The following is a 19733-nucleotide window of genomic DNA, read 5'->3' on the forward strand; positions in this document are numbered from 1 at the left end:
TAGAGTATAGACAACCTTTCATTCTGATGATATGCAGGGAATAAGCAACCGTGGCCTATTCCTCCGAAACAGTATGGCGCCATATTGGTGGGTGCGCCCTCGCATTTTTCTTTTTTCTGATATAAGCTGGGGTTTAGTTGTTTTACATCCCAATATACAACATAACAAGGAAATAGAAAAGAGAGGGGTAGGGTACACCACATCTTTTACATACAGAAGTTGAGGGTGTATTTACCTGCCTAATTTCTAAGTTGACACTGTCACATTAGTCATATTAGCTTGCTGGCTCAATAAAAAAACAAAATCAAATGTGCCGCACCTCTGAGCTGCTGCATCTAACATCAGAAAGCGATCGACACCACCAATATGAATGTGAACAAAACAAATCAAGCCTATCCATGTCAGTCATCAATATCTTGGACCCACTGTAAGCCTGCAAAAGGATAACATAATGTTTACCACTCTCATAAATAAGAATATGGTCTTGATTTGAGATGATACATGGCATTGGAGGAATGGAAGTGACCAGAATCCACACAGAGTGTTCAACATTTAAAGTGCTGGAAAAGGAGAAAAAAAATACTGGCACATTCCACCTCTGGTCCTTCTGATTTCTCCACAACGATTTTTTTTTCTTTTTGGCAGAGCCCAATGAATGAAATCTTACTAGAAAATGCCATCCACAAACAAATGAGCTGCCCAAGAAGCTCCATGATATAACAGTAGCTCAGTTTACCGTTGCACAATTTTATCTCCATAGTTCAACTACCACAAGCCGTACCTGATTCTCCCCATTGGACACTAACCACAACAAATACCATCTGACAGGAAATTCTGGGAAATCATAACCAACCTGTTAATACTGACTCCACAGCTGAATTCGGAATGAGTAGTCCAACGATTCGCTGATTGTCAGTTGTTGTCTCTAAACGGACAACACGTACTCGCTTGTGACTTTGACGAACCTGCTCAATAACAGCAGCAAGGCACAGAGGCGTTAAACATCAAACAATCATGCACCAATTCAGCTAAAGCATAAAAATCCAGAGAGTAAATCATTCTGTAACTTTGTTTTATTGTGAGATACTGGACTTCTACTTTTAGCTTTAGACAAAATCATCTAGCTCTTGCTTGATGGGTAGAAAGGTCAGAGCCTCAGAGGATTCTTTTAGGGAAATATGTCCAGATCATCATTATTACTATGGTGTATGTTCTGTGTTGATGAAGGAATCATTCCCTATTAAGTATTGGAGATTCAAGTTAACACCAAACTTTATCCCCTTATTTTCGAATCCACCAAATCTCTTTCTAACTTTAGTTAATGCCCTGAGAAGCTCTGTGCTACTGCCCCTGCCATCCAGCTACACTCAAGACCATTTTACTGCCTGTCCTTTAACTTCTTAGCTTTGTTCATCAAATAGATTTTTTTAAGGTACTTTCAAGGGGATCCCTTTACCTTACCCTAAAGACTAAAGAGTAGAGACTCCAGAGCTTTGAGAAGTTTGTGTCTACATGGAAAAAGCGGATGACACAAGAGCCAATACAAGAGACGCAATGCCAAGATCGGAAGATCTAAAATCATATCAACCCATTGAATATATCGGAACCCACCATTCAATTAAGATGAAAAAGTAGCAACCATAAGACTTTAGAATAAGTGGCATAGGAGTGAACCTGCTTAGCTAGGGCCTTTTCTATTGTACCCCAAACTGGAAGTATGAGACCACCCAAGATGTTAACCTCTTGCAACCTTCTTCCCACTGTACAGTAGCTTCCCACTTTGCATTTCGATCCATGCATACACTGAAATGAAGCAAAAAGACACTAGATAAGTTGTAGACACAGTAACAGCTCAACCGTTTCATCATCCTAAAGTAAATTAGGAGGAACTGTATGTGGACTATGGAAAAATGAGCTTCATCCTCAAAGGGAATAAAACACAACAGATCCACAAACAAATTGCTATTCACGATGAACAGATGCACGTGGCCATGAAATTACAAAATATTCCTGCTTGAACAAAATATTCTATGCTTCAACAATTTTTGCGTGTATATAAAAAATCACATCGTAAAAAGGATGTGTTATGTCCCTCAGATCATAATGGGAAAACACTGTCAGCGCCATATACCTTGCTAAGTACTCCAATGATAATTATTATCTTCAAATCTTGCTTAACTTCCAATGATTACAATATGCCCCTTTATATAAAGTTCTCCCCTAACAAATACAGATCAAATTTATCTAAGAATAACTTTCCCTACCTTATAACTACTCCATTCATTTCATATTATAAGATGTTTTAGGTTTGGACTAAGTCAAACATCTTCAAGTCTGACCAAGTTTATAGAAAAATGTTGCCGCATTTCCAACACAAAACAAACATACTAAAGAATATATATTCAATGGTGTATTTAATGAAACTAATTTGGTGCTGTAGATGTTGCTACATTTTTCTATAAACTTGATCAGACTTGAAGAAGTTTGACTTAGGACAAACCCAAAACATATTATAATATGGAATGAAGGGAGTAAGATACTTGACAACTAAGGGCCCGTTTGGTTGGGATTCTTAGGAGCAATTCTAGCAGGAATCGGTTGGAGCTGAGCCAAACGGGCAATTTCCCCTCAGCTTCCAAAGCGAATCAACCGGGATCGATTCCCTTTTTTACGAAGGAAGGGAGAATCGGTGGAAAGCGAGCTTCTGCTGAGAATCAAACCAACCAAATATGAAAATCCCCATATTTTTCCCAAAAAATTACCCGCCTGCCACTGGGTATACCCCTCTTTCCAGCCTTCCCCATCCACCCGAGCAGATCGATCGACATCACGTGCTAGGGTTGCGGGAGCCAGGCGACGGCGCTCCGCATCCAGCGCCGCCATCCCCGCCGGCGCTCCCCATCCAGCGCCGCCATCCCCGCCGGCGCTCCGCATCGCCGCCGACCTCTCCCGCCGACGACATCGCCGACCACAGTCCCCGTGCCCGAGCCTTTTCCCACCATCCAGCCACCTTCGACGCCACTGCCGGTCTCCATCCTGCCACTCCCCTATTCTCCCTCAGCCCTGCAGATCCAGGCCGACAACGCCACCAGTTGCCAGTGTTGCCATTCTCCGTCGAGCTCCCTAAGCAGGACGACCAGCACTGACTGGGCAAGGTACCATGTCCTGAACTTCTCCATTTGATTAGCTTTGTATGTTGTACTGTTGTGCAAAATAGTAGAACTGAATTGCTCACTGCGATGTGGATTTGTGTGTAAATAATATTGATGTGGATTTGCACTCTGATCTGTGTATGTCTAAATAGTTTTGATGTGCATCTGTGCTCTGATTTGCATATGTGTTATTTCATAAGTACTGCAGATGGCAGCAACAGTAGTAGAGGAAAATCAAGGTGCAAATAATGCTGAATGGACAGATGAAAACACTAGGATAGTTTGTGAGTTGTTCGCTGAACAAGTTAGGATAGGAAATCGCTCAAATACCCATTTGAACAAGGTGGGGTATGATAATGTGATTGCAAAATTTGAAGAAAAGACTGGCTTACGCTATCAAAAGCTGCAGTTCAAGAACAAATGGAGCAAGCTGAGGAATGAGTATAATCTATGGAAGAAACTGATAGCTAGAGAGACTGGATTAGGTTTGGACCAAGCTAGGGCTACTATTGTTGCATCTGATGATTGGTGGGCAAGAGCCAAGAAGGTATGCTACATATTAATGTTGATGTTTAAGTTGTTAACCATGATTTTGCAAATATTTGTGTCACTCTTCTGATTATTCCCTTGGTGTTCCTCTAGGATTTGCCAGGTTGTGCAAAGTTTAAGTTACGGGGGATTCAAAATGAACATTTGCTCCAACAAATATTTGAAGACCTTTGAAACACAGGAGATGACCACTGGAATCCTACTAGTGGAAATTTACCGCAGAGTTCAACCCAACCTTCCAGTACTATTAATGTAGATACAGAAGCTGTGAATGAAGGTGATGATGATGATAGTAACGATGATGATTTCTCACCTCCTCCCAAGAGAGGTAAGGCAGCAGCTGGTAAGGAAGCCAAGAAACCCAAGACCAGTGGTGGATATTGGTTCTATGAACAAATGAGTCGTTTTGTTGATAACCAAGAGAAATCAGCCGCATCTGTTGAGTCTCTTGTCAGGAGGGAGGACACTTCAGGGTGTGCCATCAAAGATGTCATGGCTCTAGTGAAGGAATGTGGTGCTGTATTTGGTACCAAAGAGCACTTCATTGCTACTGAGATTTTCACAAAGAAATCTGAGAGAGAGATGTTCATGACCTTGGATAATTCAGAAGAAAGATTTGCATGGCTCACCATGAAACATGAATCCAAGATGGCCAAGTATTCCAAGTAGTGGCCTAGCATGGTTGTGTTTGTTCAACAAATGTCTTGCTCTGTATCTTTAGACAATTTTATCTCCAAGTAGTGTTTTTATTTTTTTTTTATTGTTGTAATAATTGTTGGATGTGTTGACTATCCCCTATTTTATTTACTGGACATGTAATGCAACCAAGTTCTCCTTTAATTAATGTATTGTTGCATGCAATTGTATTTCAAGTATTGCCTACTGACTTTTATTACCTACTGTATTGCTGCTGGACATGTATTGATGTTGTCAATTGTATGTGTACTTCTATACTTGCCTTGATGCTTGTCACTTAACACTTTCTTTCCATGTGCCAGATGTCTTCTAGTGAAACTGATGGAAATGAGACTTTTTCTGAAAGTGATGGTACTGATCTACATGAAGATGATGAGGTTTCCATACAATCAGTTATTAGTCATCATCAAGCATTGGAAGCCAATCTTTTTTCAGCTGCCTGCTTACTTGGACAATATTATATGACGTATTATGATAAAAATAAACCAAGGACGTCAGTACTAAGTGGATATGCATGGGTACAAGAGACTCTGAGGACTCCAGGAGAGAGTCACCACATGTTTCGAATGAATACAGACCTCTTCTACAAATTGCATGACTTGCTGGTGAGTACCTATAACCTGAAAGCAACCAACCACATGAACTCCATGGAATCAGTTGCTATCTTTCTTTTCATACCTGGAGGTGGTGAGTCCAATAGAAGGGTTCAAAATAGGTTCAAGCATTCCGGTGAAACAATTAGTAGAAAATTTGAAGAGGTCTTATTGAGTGTGGTTAGTATGTGCAAGGATTACATGTCCCAAAGATCCTAACTTCCCAAGGGCTCATAGTAGGATTAAGAATGACAAAAGATTATGGCCACATTTCAAAAAGTGCATTGGAGCCATTGATGGGACTCATATCACAGCAAACCCACCTTGTGAAGATTATGTTAGATACATTGGTAGAAGCAAGAGTCCTACTCAGAATGTGATGGCAGCAGTCGACTTTGACATGCGATTTACATATTCTTCTATTGGACAACCAGGGTCTATGCATGATACTAGCGTCCTTTATCATGCGTTAGATGTTGATAAAGATATATTTCCACACCCTCCACAAGGTATATACTAGCTGAAATCATCTACACTTTGCTTTATCTTTTATTTGTACCATATAACATTGACTCGATGCATATATCGTAGGTAAATATTATCTTGTTGATGCTGGCTACCCAAATAGGCCAGGGTATATGGCACCATACAAGGGGCAAAGGTACCATATTCCTGAATGGAGAAGAGGTCCTCCACCAAGTGGTGAGCAAGAGTATTCCAACCAATGTCACTCAAGTGCACGCAATGTCGTTGAGGCACCTTTGGTGTGTGGAAGATGAAATGGCGAATCCTTTTAAAGATGCCTACCTATGCAATGGACAAGCAAGAAATGATCGTTGCAGCTACCATGTGTCTTCACAACTTTATAAGACAGAATTCGACAACTGACAAGTATTTTCGTAGGTGTGATCGAGATCCAAATTATGTCCCAACTATACCAACAAGATATGCAAGATATGTTGTTTCCCAAAATGCATCAGATACCTCTACTCCAGAGTCTAGTGATAGGTCTATGGACAGATTTCGTGATGACCTAGCAACTCCATTGTGGCAATCTAGATGAATGTTCTCATATAAGTGCTGTTAGGAATATATTTTGGAAGAACTCTCCATAGAAATATGTAACTGTGGTGGTTCCACTCTCCTTAGAAATATGTAACCATGGTATTTTGCAATAACTGAATCAATTTGAGTGGACTATTATTATAATGGACATTGTCTTTGATGCCATGCAATGTACGTGACGTGTTTTTTAACTTCTCATATGGAAGCTTGGTATTTTTTTACAAGTATTGTGCTAAAATATTTGTGCATATTCATAAGTAGTTCTAACAAATATTAGGATTGCCATTTCAGCTATATCTCGTTGGTACAGAGGTTATATAGACCAAGGACGTCTTTGGCTTCCCCCATTAGGATCTTAATGTTTCTAGCCAAACACCTAAATTAACTGATTCTGATTCTCTTCAGTATCTGATTCAGGAAGAATCAGAATTAGAATCACAGAATCTGAAACCCTACCAAACGGGCCCTTAACTGTTATCCTAGGGAACAAATCAAACTAACTGGGTTGGGAAGGAGAACCATCCTAATTAACAACGCGGGCCTTTGGAACAGTTCCCACATTACCCTTTTCTTTCATACAGTACAATTTGAAAGCAAACACACAAGGCCACTGTGCAGTAATTCCTGGCTATTAAAAGACAACTTCCAGGTTACGCTGGAGGTGCCTACAGTGTGAGGTCCTACATCTGATCCCAATCCATAAATGGGTGGAAAGTGGAACAACTGTGCAGTAATTCCTGGCCATTAAAAGACAACTTCCAGGTTATGCTGGAGGTGTCTACAGTGTGAGGTCCTACATCTGATCCCAACCCATATATGGGTGGAAAGTGGAAACACCCTTTCTATATAAGAATAAATAAATAGAATAGTCTTCAAATGGTCATAGATCAAGGAGATAATACTTCATATATTACCTGCTTGGACGAAGCATCATATTCATCTTGCCAACCTTTGTTAACCTTTTCTATTGATGACACCTTCCTGTACTTGCTTTTCAGTTCTGTTAAAGGCATTTCTCTGCAATAGAAACATGGAGTGTAACCAAAAAAAAAATTAAATAGCATTTTTTATATAAACATATTGTACCTGCTAGGCTACTAGACATGGTGATTAAACATGAAGCTGTATGCAGTATAAATTTTTCTTACAATAGGTTACACCAGAAAAAATATATAATAATGAACTGCAGATACCTTAATGCTTCACCAATAGCAGGTCGAATTATTTTATACATCCCTTCGATTGAGCTGGTTCACAAACAAAATGGAACAAAGAGTCAGGTCATAGCATCACATTTCAAATCAACTATTTTTGTTGACAAAAGGAAAAACTAGTACTAGCACATTGTATAGTTTCCACTGCTTTATAGAAATACGAAAATGCTCCTCAGTTGCTAGCAAATAAAGATTTTTTTTTCATTTATCTAATAAGTGTAGTTTGCAGTTCTCAACTAAATAATGAGGTGCCTTTTCATTTTATTTATTTATTTTGCTAATCACATTTGGCCAGAATTCATTCAGCGTTAGATTGATTAATATTCCAATTCAGTCTTTTTCCTCGATACACACGGTATCAATTGCATGGTAAATTTCTACTACATTATTTATCTATTCCTCTATTTTAATAAGGGTTTTCAGTTTTTAGCAATGCTAAGTTGCTAACAGATGGCTGATAAGAACTAAAGAATAAATAAATGATTATCCAACATACCCTTCAAAAGCAAGTATGAAATGCCTTCCTCCCATCCATTCCCTTTTGGACTCGTAAAACCCATCATTAGAAGAACCAGCACCATCCTTTTGCCTCTCATCAAGCATTGATTTTGCCGTCTTTACACGTTCACAAAAGCAATTGAGCAAAAACCATAGAAGTTGCAGTTTTACAAGAAACATGGACTGTACTTTTAAATACAGCTACAACCATGTCTCTCAAGGAAAAACAGAATTCGACTACCAAAGTTGTATGTTTACCTCCCAAGTAACTCCTCGGTCAATGGTGAAAGTAAAAAGTACAGTTGACGCGCCTGACAAGCTATCAATGTGAACGGTCTGCAAGGAGAAAATGCATTAAGAATCTACAGATTAGAAGCACAGAGCAGACAAAGCAAAAAGTTTTCTAAAAGAGCATTGCCTTGGGTGATTCTTTCATTTCAACATTTTTAGCTTTTATATCAACGATTCCAGAATCCAGCTGCCCTTCTATTCGTGCATTGTGCAAAACAACATCAAGTATACTTGTAAAAAGATCAAATAACCTGTTACATAGAGAATGTGTAAGTATAGTCCAACCATCTCAAGTTACAGGATACTGCATGGCATCTCACCTATTCTGGATTTTCGGAGCCAGTCCCAAAAGGCGGTTAAGAAAACGAGCAACATCATGCATATCTGAGTCAACAATCCGACCAGAAAGCTTCCCAGCAACTTTTCCATTGCCTGAGGAAAAACGTTAAATGAGTCCAACACAGTCACAAACACTTAGGTATGGAAGAAAGAAAGTGTCTAATTGTTTCTGGGTAAACTTACACACTACAGCATCCCTGATAATCCCAACTGATACTAGAGCAGCTTTTGCTTCAGCAATGAACTCTTGGATGCTAGATTGATTGTCAGAACACCCCGGAGGAACAACTGGAAAAGAATCCTGGTCATCTTGAAAGTAACTCTTAGAATGGTGAATAAAGCATGAAAAGGAAAACAAAACTATAGTGTAATTATATAAACCTGCTCCATTATTCCTCTATACATGATGGTTAGGGCTTTTTTCCCATAATTGCTGTCGTAGTTAAAAGCACTCAGAGAAGGTCCAGCCCTGCAGAAGTAGAAGTCAGTTAAGATATGATTTAGCTGATGTCGATACAAAATTGGTTGAAATCAGCAAAAACCTGCGATCTCCTTGCGTTAAAGCTCCTAGAGACTCCAGTCTTTTTGCTACGATTGATGCAAATCGCTTTTCACCACCAAGATTTGTAAAGAGAAGCCTGCAATTGAGATTCCAAATTTATTTTTAAGATATACATCTATATAGCAAATGTACATCCATGCCATGTGAACATGTGAAATTAATAGTAAAATAGCGAGTCTGGATAACCAATATAAAGTAGAATGACTATTATTTTTCCATCCACATCAAATAACCACTTTGCCTCATTGTCTCAGCATTTAAGTATTACATGAATATATTGCGTACACAGCACTGGTCCCCAATTCCCACCTTCATGCTAGATATTTTTAAAGACTACATAAATAAATTCATGAGACTTCAAACTTCTTTCGTCAGACAGACACGTCACTAATTGTTACAGGTTCCAGCAGACAGCCATCACATATTATAGCTACATACAATACACTGAAACCAGCAATTTTATCTATATATGTTTGATTTGTGCTTACTTCACTGCTTGACAAATTTCAGTCTGCCCTAGCTCTTCATTCATGACTCGTATACAGTACCAGAAGACAATATAACGGAAATCCCTATTCTAGCAATTTGTTTTGCTGAATGGCAATACGGACAATCGAAACACAGACCTACAAGAAGCTAGAGATGGCTCATATGAGAAATATAAAGCATACCTATATTGTGGTGCAGAAGTTTGATTAGAACGATGAGTTCTCCCAAACTGTTGTATTGCACGATCTGCACTCCAAGGGAGCTCAAGTGTTATGTGTACTCTTCTTCTCTGCAAAGTTCATTAAGAAGTTTCATCAAAATTACAACAGACCAACCTCTGGTGTATTTGAAACATGTGGATAAAATGAAGAATCATAAAACCTGGTTTTTTGCCCTTCTATCAGCATGCAGCGAAACGCCAGCTGATCCTGCTTCAGATATAATAGATATTAGTTTTTTGCCATCCATGAACTGCTGTTTTTCATGCATATTGATCATCTCCATCGACACTTCTTTCCTACATACAGAAAATGCACACGTATGGGATTAGTTGAACCAGAGAAACATAATGCAAAATCACAAGTAAGCTATCTCACGCATTCCGCGCCTGATAAACAACGCCTTTTCCGTCAGAAGCTCTTATTAGCATACCACGCCGTCCAGTTATTTCTGCAACATTGTCAGGGCCTCCTAGCTGCAAAATCCAAATAAAATGGAAAAATATTAATTATATGTATGGTCCAATAATACTAGAACGAGTTAAAATTAAGATAGGGAAAAAGATTGTAAAATAATTCAACACAAATTAAACACTGATAAACATATGTCAGGACAATGATTACAAGCTCATTGCATAATCTTCAGCCAAAATGGGTCTGAAAATGGGAGAACTAACTAATAAACAGGGATTGAATATCTATGCAGGAACAATTTAGTTGAGATATGACAGTGGTGCTTAATTCACAAGAGCTTACTCAAGAAATAAACATATAATTTGACATATCTGACCACCCTTTCTCCTGCTCCAAAATGCAACACCATTAACCTACACCTTATTGTGATAATCATCTAACAGACATCCAGAAGATAAGAAAATGGAAGAGATGTCATGTATATATGAGTTAATGGGTAACAACTCCTAGCTAGCTGCATGAGAATCTTTGTAATATCTTGATGTCCAAATTTCTTCTACAGCCCAGCCCTGCTGAGCAGGCCTATGCAAGTCTAGCAGTTCACTTGGATTTGCATCCCAACTTCAGCAAAAAGGATTAGCCCAAAATTGTAATGGTTGGTCCTCAAACATAATATGCTAGTACTACAGTACTACCACTACTCTGAACTTTGAAATCTGCCCCTTTCACATCAGTTAACTGTGCAAACAGATGTCAATGGAAGCTCAAAGTTAAAAAATAACCACAGATTCAATTATCAACATTTCCAGGTGATGTAAGCCAATATTACCTGATCAATGATGTCATCAAGAGGATTGTTAGGGAGATCCAAAGAACGTATCATATCCAAAATCTTCTTTTTTTTCTCTACTGCAGCATCATACCTGACAGCAAGGCACAGGACAAGTATTTATATAATTGGGTGTGGGCATTTTATGGGGATCTTGATTTGTCAAACGCACACGTACCTCTGTGAAAAATCAGCTACATGAGCATCTTGTTCATTTTCCTCTCCTTCTAACTTCTTGCATGTGTAGCATGACCAGTCATCAGTTAATACCCCAGTCCAAGGTGGTGTCAGACAACCAGGGTGAACATGTCGAGAACAACCAGAACAATGAAGCAACAGAGTCTTCTCCTGAAAATTAAGATATTGTTGTGTAAAAACTATAAATGACAGTGCACTTCCAAAGAGATTTAACATTAACGGACAATATATTTTCCTGTAAGCATTCTACAAATAATAATCAATTGTGGTATGGTTACCAGCTTGAACTATAGGAAATCGTAATCAAATACTAAATAGTTTCAGCAAATACAAAAGAAAGAATTGCACATACAGAAAATGTAACCAGCTAGCAAAAAGAACTGAGGTCAAAGAACATGGCACAGACCGAATGTAACATTATTGTATATACTACCTCCGTCCCAAAATATAGCAACTTCTAGCTATGCATCTGGACAAACATTTATCTAGATACATAGCCAAAAGTTTCTAAATTTTGAGATGGAGAGAGTAATAATTTTTGGTATTACGGATCTGTATATGACATTATTGTACTAAATAATAAGCCATAAGAGTCACCTCCTCTGTGTTACAGATTTGACACATGTGAAACTCCTCATCAGACTCTGTCGATCCATGATCTGACTCAGCTGTAACATATACATTAGGTTAAAATTATCAAATGAGTGAAGTCAGAATAGTTGATCACAAATTCACTGTACTGTTTAAAAATTTTAAACATCATGCTATAGTGAAGCATTGATTGCAGCTGGTCAGAGCAATTATCTCCAGCAGCTATACAGCTGCAGCAGACCATAACAAATTAACAACTACCATAATGCATGTGCAAATAATTTTCAGCCTTTTGGGGTAGTCGTTAGTAAATAGTCCTGTTTTTGAGAAGAACTTTGTTGCACGTTGTATGTGGCATCTATTTTATTATTAAGAACATGGTGAAAAGGAGCTTCCGTGTAAGCTGTCAAGGGCTAAAAATTACCATGTTATGAAAAAAGAGATTAATCTATGTGTTCATTCATCATGGTGGGTCCAGATTATAATAGTGTATGTTAAATGGATATATATTATTACACTAAAACCGTATAGGAAACAAAATTGTATTTTCAGAAAGAAACCAAACAGTTGTATAGCAAATACAACTATACTTTCAAATAAACTACAGTCTAGCCTGCACAAACGTGCAGGAAATTCGGCTAGTTCCTGTTCTTAGTATACAAAATATAGCATTCAACACTCCATATTCACTGCCAACTAGCGATCTCATCCAATCATCTTTGGGCAGGATGGGGTGGGGAACTCATTCAATTTGGTGCAAACGCTTCGACCTAGTCGACTACCATTTGACATGACCACACGGCAAGGACAACCCGCAAGTCACTACAACAGATTTAGCAGGTAAAAGGTTGATCCTACAAAAATGGACGTATAGAGGAACTCATTCCCTTTATGCCCTATAGAGTGTTCCATGTCTGTGCCTATGAAGCACTAAGTAATCTAAACCCAATAAGTGATTAAGACAGAAAGCTCCTAGATATAAGGCAAGTTCCATGCTTCTCTTGCACCGTTGTTAGCTTTTTGCTTCAGTATTCATCTTTCCGTTATTTTTTCCCAGTTGTGACATTCATATCATGCCACCCTATTCACTCCTACATTCATTACTTTCTGCTTTAAAGATGTTTACTATGAGTATTAAGTTTATTTCTGTAAATATACTTGAGCAAAGTATGCCTGCTAGATCATGTTATATAGTACAAGAGTACCAGATGCAACAAGTAAACAATTAGCTGATGTACAGAAACAGTCTGTGGTTTAAAACATTGAATAAGAAACTAAAACTGAAAAAAAAAGCATGGTGAGATATCATTCTTATGATTCAGCAGTTCATAAGACTTGAATTTGTGATCTAGTGTCTCAACTCTTAACTAGCTTGCAACAGCCCCCCTAAAAAATGCTTGGCTAACACCACCAGTGACATATCTAGGCACCATCACCGCATCCACGGATGACCAAATTTGAGCTCAACGTGGTCGATCTAAGTATGGTGAGGTGGATCTGACAAGCTGGCAACCACATCAACACAACTAGGTTGTCCTCTCATAGGTTGGCCCCAGAAGACACTTTGCAACAAGCTGATCATCCACAAATGCCTGAAACAAGGGATGGCTAATGTCGGGTCCTGGACCCGTTACTGTTACGCTCCATGTACTCCTTTGGGCAGATGTTTATATGCTAAACAAATTTAGTAGTAAAGTTCTCTTTTGCCCACTTCAATACAAGGCTATTAATAACCCGCTTCCCCTGACAATTTTGCAGCTCCGCCTGAGTATATTACCAGACCACACCATCCCTTTCCTCCTTGAATTGTGCACAAAGGCCATCAGTTGAAGGGCTCACGCTCTCTCTCTCTCTCTCTCTCTCTCTCTCTCTCTGTTCCACGTCTTACCCGAGCATCTAAGTGACAGGGAGCAAGAGATGGCTGACATCAAACAGTTGCCCATGCCATAAAAGGTGTATCCAATGCCATGATTAATGAAACTACTTTTTCAATCACCAAATGTTCCATGATATTCTCGCCAATGAAATTGCCAGGCTGCCAGGTGTATCCAGGACCAGAACCATTGATACAAATATTTAAGTATTTCCAGAATAAAAGAAATTACAATCTATCATACTCTGCGAATAAGATTACCAGGAAAAATTATATAAATATCTGGTCAAAAACAAACTAGAAGTCCTTGATTTAAATTAACATTTCACATTAGTATGAACTATATATATCAAAGAAATTAGCACAATCTGCAACTGCAGTAAGCAATAAAGATTAGCCACATGGTTGGCACCTGAAACAAAAATCAAGTAGTTCCCAACAAACTTACATGGAGAGTAATCATCACTGTCATCATCACTCACTTCTACCAGTTTTGCTACTTTTCTAACACGTCCTTTAAATGATACATCTGGGGCAGAATGCCGCTTACGGTGAATTTCTGTGACTTTTTCTTCACCTAAAAAAATATACACAAAAATAATAATCAATAGTAGAAGACCAGGCAACTAGAGCCGTATGAGTTATAAACAAACAAGATGAGATAATGTAAGTGAATATGCAAAATAGCATTTTCTATAGGATACTAAGCCCAATTTCATAAGTGAAAAATGGCCAAATTCCAATAAATTTGCTTTTGTTTATGCAAGCAGAAAGGGCTGACAAAATATGAGATGTACAGTTTATTAGGAAAAGAGAAAGACCATTTGACTTTATACTACCTTCTAGGTAGTAGCATTTCACTTAGTAGACATGGAAATTGCATTAAAGATATGGTAAAACTTGAGATTAGTATGATGAAACAGTCAGCACGGACCTTGTTGAAAAGAATCAGGCTTCGGAGGTAGAGGGTAATTTTCTTCTACCAGCTTTAGAAGCAGCTCCCGAGGACCAGAAACAAAGTCTTCCATTTCAACACCCTGGTTCATATTGGAAGCAATCAATAATTCGGAGTATTAGGTCAGTTAGGAAGGCGCTACAATATGATGAAGAGACAAATAAAATGTTCCTTTGGAAATATAAGCTCACATATTTTGTGATAGCTTCTTCTGTTCGAGCCTCTCCAGTGCTCTGAAGACCAACCACCACACACTTATTCTCTGCCAGGGCCTCCTTAGCCAACTTCACAACAGCAGGTACTTTTGCAGACATGCACATATGCCTGAAGAAACGCTGTATAACATAGAAAATCAATTTTGCAAGAATAATTAACCACCCTACTCTTTATTTCATATTAGAAGTTTACTTGTCAACTTTTGAATATGCTAAATCAGGGGTAATATTTATGCTAGAAATGCATTCATGGAACTGAGAAGGATGCAAATATTGCAAAGTAAAAACAAAAGGTTTGATAGAAATTTATTTCAGAATATGTAAGGAGGTAACACCTGATGGCTAGCCCAATATAGCCGCCATATTTGATTTGAAATGCCTTCTGTAAATGATTCACCTGCTGATAGGAGCTCAAGGCGGAACTCAGCCCAAAATTCGGCTGCCTTTCTGTACATATTCTGCATTACCAATAAGATGGAAACTTTACCATGAGCTATACGATAGGAAAAACCAACTAGCTTAAGTTTAATATTAATATTGTAACAATGATCAATGCATAGGAATAATTCAAAGAATGTTTTTTCTTGATAAGCAATCAGAGTATGAAAGAGAACACTGATACAGAGAAGACACAAAAGAGCAAAGCAATAATGCATCTTGAAATAAAGTAAAGTAGCAGAAAGTCACTTTTTACCATCATTCTTTCCTCAAGGGGAGCCTCCACAATATCAAAATCAACCCCCTTATAACTTAGTGTGCGGCAAACATACATACCCCTGCAACAAATTTTATAGAGATGGTACTCAATAAATCATTCTGGGGAAAAACACAAGCAAGAGACAATACTTGAACCAAAAAAGGTTTCGAAGGCTACTAGCCAGTTTTCCATATACAGAAAAAACATTGGACAAAACATATTAGTGGCAACAGTTACCCATTGCAGATGGACGCTTTCATGCCCATGGAACTAAAGATCTTGGAAAAAAAAATGCTAACCTGGCTTTCATGTCCATGGCAACAAGTTCAAGAGCGCCCACACCACCTTTCTCGAGAGATCCTATGTTTTTTTTTTCCATAAAATGTGAGTAATGATAGCATTTAGTATGACGTCACATGCAATGCTTCAGTTACCAACTACACAACACTCAAGAAAAATCAAAACTGGAGTATACAACCCCGAAAACCATAACTACTAATTGCCCTAAACAAGTGTTGGAAGCCCAGCAATGGAGACGGGGCACACTCAATACATGTAAATTTATAATGCGGTTTGAATTACTTGGGGAAGCAGAAACCAAATACAGTGCTTCACAACTCTACTAGTATGACTCAACCATAAGTTTCTGGTGATCCCCCACAAAATAGTCTAGTACAGCCACAATTTATAGCCCATTACTAGGGTTCAGTATTGACCAGCATGCTTGATGCCAACATGAAAAGCCAAGCTGTTCTTTTGTATCGAAGTTAAAATAAATGCAAATAATAAATAATAAAAGAAAAGAAGGATTCAAGTACAAATAGGTTAAAGAAGTAGACCTAAAAATTGCGCAAAATTCTGAAATGATGTTCCATCGCCCCAAAGTCCAAGCCGAACCATATAGCCCAAATTCCGTGGTTCTGATGCACCAGTTGCCGAGCAATAAACAACCCGTGCCTCAGGTAGCTTTTCCTGTGATGCTTGGTAATGTCACCATATTAGCACAACAAACGTACATCAACCCAAAATAATGTTTCACAGATTAGTTCAACATTCAGATACTGGCAAGCAAACTGGATTAGTAAACGAACGTATCATGCCCTATTAGATAAATGAAAGCATCTATTAATAAACAAAACAGTATACATAGAACTTCTAGCACCTAGGTTTTTCTAACCATTTTTTGGATAGGGAAGATGACATGGTCCGAACTCAAAGTTGGACTCACCCATTTTGGTATGTGATGGATCTACTGGCCTAGTGACTTGCGGCCGTTGATCTGTGAAACCCAACTTCAAGGGTTCATAGATGGATCTGATCCTAAAACTGCACCAAGCTATAGACGTGGATCAGTCCGTGGGTACGCGTTACTCTAGCTCAACAAAATCAATGCATTTTAGTATCTAGTTCATTTGGTTGAACTAGAGTGGGTGCATGGGTACCCAAAGAGTAACCCGCGACCATCCCTACTTGCACACATCAACTCAAGGCAGTATATAAATAGAGAGAAAAATTCTTTGCCAGTAAGATTACAATTGAATAGCTGAATCCATGTACAAACCTGGATTTCAAGAACAGCTTTACCAGTGCGAGTGGGCTGGCTCCCTGCATCAGGAATGAGATTTTTGGCCTTGTGGCACTGTAAGGGATTTACAAGTTCAGCACAGATAAATACACTTATCAATATAGATCTGGCTATAAAATAAATATGATGTGGAGTGTTGTGCGTGGGTGGGTGGGGGGCATGCTGCTATCACAAGTTCAAAGCAAATCCATTACCTCATCAAACACTAGAAGACCATCAAATTCTTGTCCACACCACTGAACCAATTGCTGCAAACGGGAACGACCTCTCTCAGATGATGCTATCAAGCTGCTGTACGTTACAAAAATTACCCCATTCTTGATACCAATGGCCTTTGAGTCTAGCTTAGAATATGGTAGCTTATTTAAAGGGTGCACTGCATGAAAAAAAAAACCCAACATCAAACACATATCAACCATAAATACTTTTGATCACTTAAGGTGAAAATTTAATTTTATGAGTTAATTGGCTTCATACCCTGTACACATTTTGCACCAACGTCATCCAAATCTCTTCGAGCATCATACTTCAAATCAGAGCCAATAGATACCCACCTGGAAAATACAACCATAATACAACTAGAATCAAACAATGAAGCATGGAAACATAACTATAAGATATTGTTATGAATTCATCAGATCACTAAATGTTGTTTCTTGGCAACAATCTTACACTGCCTTATGCCTTCCCTGTTGCCAATTTTCCCATATTAATCCAGCAATTGTCCGGCCCTTACCAACACCAGCTCCATCACCAATGAAAAAACCTGCTCTATCACCAGTAGGGAGATGATAAAGGTGCCGCTGTCATACAACAACATAAAGATTTACAAGAGGTGTGACATATAAAACTTCATAGCAGAATATAGAATGGCACTAACCTGACAAGCATAAACTAATGTTTCGATTTGCAAGCAAGACAAGGCCTTTGTCTCATCCAATTCATCCATGATGTTCAAGCTGTAAGTTGGCTCAGGAGGCTGTACAGCTGACAAAGAAGAAGTTTCTACTATTGGATCTGGATGAGGCAGACCAAGAGAGAGTTTGGGAGGCCTCTGGAAACAAGTGAAAATATGGGAAAAATTCTCAAGAAATTAAATATGAATCACAGTAATAAATATGTGTACGAATATTTATGCATAGTAAAGAATCAGCTGTTAAAGTACATAGAATCCTTACATAGTCAGTGAACGTTTCTCCAACAGTACCACCTTCATCTTCTTCACGCTCAACATCAATTGCAACCTGCTTGACAAAAAAGCCCAGCAAGTGAAAGGCTGTAAACCTGGTAAACTATTATAATACAATATATGAAGCATGCATCAACAATGTCAGAGAAACTGAATGTTTATGGGTGTAAAACATTGTACAGTTTGAAATTAATCAGCAGAAACTTTTAAATCCTGCTGTACACATCCAAAGAGCAGAGAACAATGTATGGACGACCAAGCAGATGAATTCAAAAATTGAAACCGACCAGCCAAAGCCAATCACCAGAAATGAAAAAATATTGCCCTAACCATTAAAAATGAAAATTAAGGAAATCAGATTGTACATAATTATGTCATGTGAAGCCCTCGTTATCATCTCAAGCAAAACAATTGTCCAATTTCATGCATAATAAAAGTATAAATGGAACTATACCAAAATTGCCTTCCTAGCGAATATATAGCCCATTACAAACAGAATTTCTCGTTATGATAAACTATCGGTCCAAAATTGCCTCGATTAACACCGTTCAAAGGTCAAAGCGCATTCATCAAGCCTTAACGAATAAGATCGTATACACTAACCAACAAAATGGCAGAGCAAGTTAGTGCACAACAGCATACCTCGTTGATCTCCTCAGGCGGATCAGTGATGGGAAGCACCATCGGGATCAACGCGCCAGGCACCATCTGCGCCGCCTGCGTCATGCCTGGCGTCGGCACGGGGGGGAACGGGGCGGGCGGAGGCGCAGGCACCAAAGGCGCCCGCGACGCGGGTCCCGAGGCCGGCGGGACGTTGTCCGGCGGCGCCGCGGCGGCGTTGTTGTTGGAGGAGGCCAGGAAGTTGTGCAGCTTGGCGAGGTCGACGGCGAGCTCCACGCCGCACTGCGGGCAGCGGAAGCGGGCGAGGCCGTGGGGCACGTTGAGCACGGCCTGGCAGTTGGCGCAGGGGAGCTGGATCTTCGTGGGGTCCACCCCCTGCGCCTGCGGGGGCGGAAGGGCCGCGCCGCCTCCGCCTCCTCTCCGGGACGTGGGCGGCGGCGGTGCCGCCGGGGCGGGAGGCGCGGGGGTCGCGGCGGCGGAGGAGGAGGAGGAGGGCGGCGGCTTGGGCATCAGCTGCGGGGGGAGGCGCTGCGCCATGCCGCACTTGGGGCAGATGAACTCGGTCATGCCTGGGGCGACGGCGAGGACGCCGCGGCATCCGGCGCAGCGCACCTGGATGGGCGCGGCGGCCGGGGAGGGGGAGGAGCCGCCGGCCATCGGCGGCGAGGCGAGGCGAGGCGACCGAGGGTTTGTGAGAGAGGAAGAGGGGGGGAGGTCGGGTTCCTTTCCTTGCTCGCTATGGAGGAGCAGGAGCAAGAGGGGGGAGGAAACCGAAACGGCAGAGCCGGAGGAGCGAGTGGGTTGGTCGGTTGGTCTTCTGGTCCGAGAATTAAAAGATTTCCTGCTGCCAATTGTAAATTTTTACTGCTAGCGTCAAATAAGAGGGGATTTTGGTGCTTG

At 39.9% G+C, this 19733-nt stretch overlaps 1 protein-coding gene and 1 pseudogene across 1 annotated transcript; one reads left to right on the forward strand and one right to left on the reverse strand.

The window, feature by feature from the left end:
- Window positions 1-19622, reverse strand: LOC127770034 (protein FORGETTER 1-like). The gene is made up of 32 exons (XM_052295702.1): window positions 18855-19622; window positions 18202-18267; window positions 17904-18077; window positions 17696-17826; window positions 17501-17577; window positions 17218-17399; window positions 17000-17077; window positions 16278-16410; window positions 15738-15798; window positions 15436-15517; window positions 15077-15199; window positions 14718-14861; window positions 14506-14608; window positions 14020-14148; window positions 11705-11775; window positions 11088-11257; window positions 10910-11003; window positions 10045-10142; window positions 9830-9965; window positions 9631-9737; window positions 8940-9035; window positions 8779-8866; window positions 8581-8698; window positions 8379-8490; window positions 8186-8309; window positions 8026-8103; window positions 7766-7884; window positions 7249-7302; window positions 6970-7072; window positions 1675-1803; window positions 854-965; window positions 1-433 (listed from the first exon to the last, which is right to left on the reverse strand). Exons 1-32 carry the CDS (start codon window positions 19488-19490, stop codon window positions 402-404), a joined length of 3960 nt encoding a protein of 1319 aa, XP_052151662.1. The 5' UTR covers window positions 19491-19622; the 3' UTR covers window positions 1-401.
- Window positions 3049-4490, forward strand: LOC127770035 (L10-interacting MYB domain-containing protein-like; annotated as a pseudogene).
- Window positions 19623-19733: the final 111 nt, after the last annotated feature.

This window comes from Oryza glaberrima, chromosome 4 (genome assembly GCF_000147395.1).
Source record: "Oryza glaberrima chromosome 4, OglaRS2, whole genome shotgun sequence".
Taxonomy (NCBI): Eukaryota; Viridiplantae; Streptophyta; class Magnoliopsida; order Poales; family Poaceae; genus Oryza; species Oryza glaberrima.

Bases quoted from the DNA above. Each gene is read 5' to 3' on its own strand.
- LOC127770034 (XM_052295702.1), bottom strand. From the start codon at position 19,490: ATGGCCGGCGGCTCCTCCCCCTCCCCGGCCGCCGCGCCCATCCAGGTG. The intron at 9,966-10,044 runs GTGAGATAGCTT...TTCTGTATGTAG, and splicing joins GTTTATCAGGCGCGGAATGC to GAAAGAAGTGTCGATGGAGA. The intron at 9,036-9,630 runs GTATGCTTTATA...TCTCAATTGCAG, and splicing joins ACTTCTGCACCACAATATAG to GCTTCTCTTTACAAATCTTG.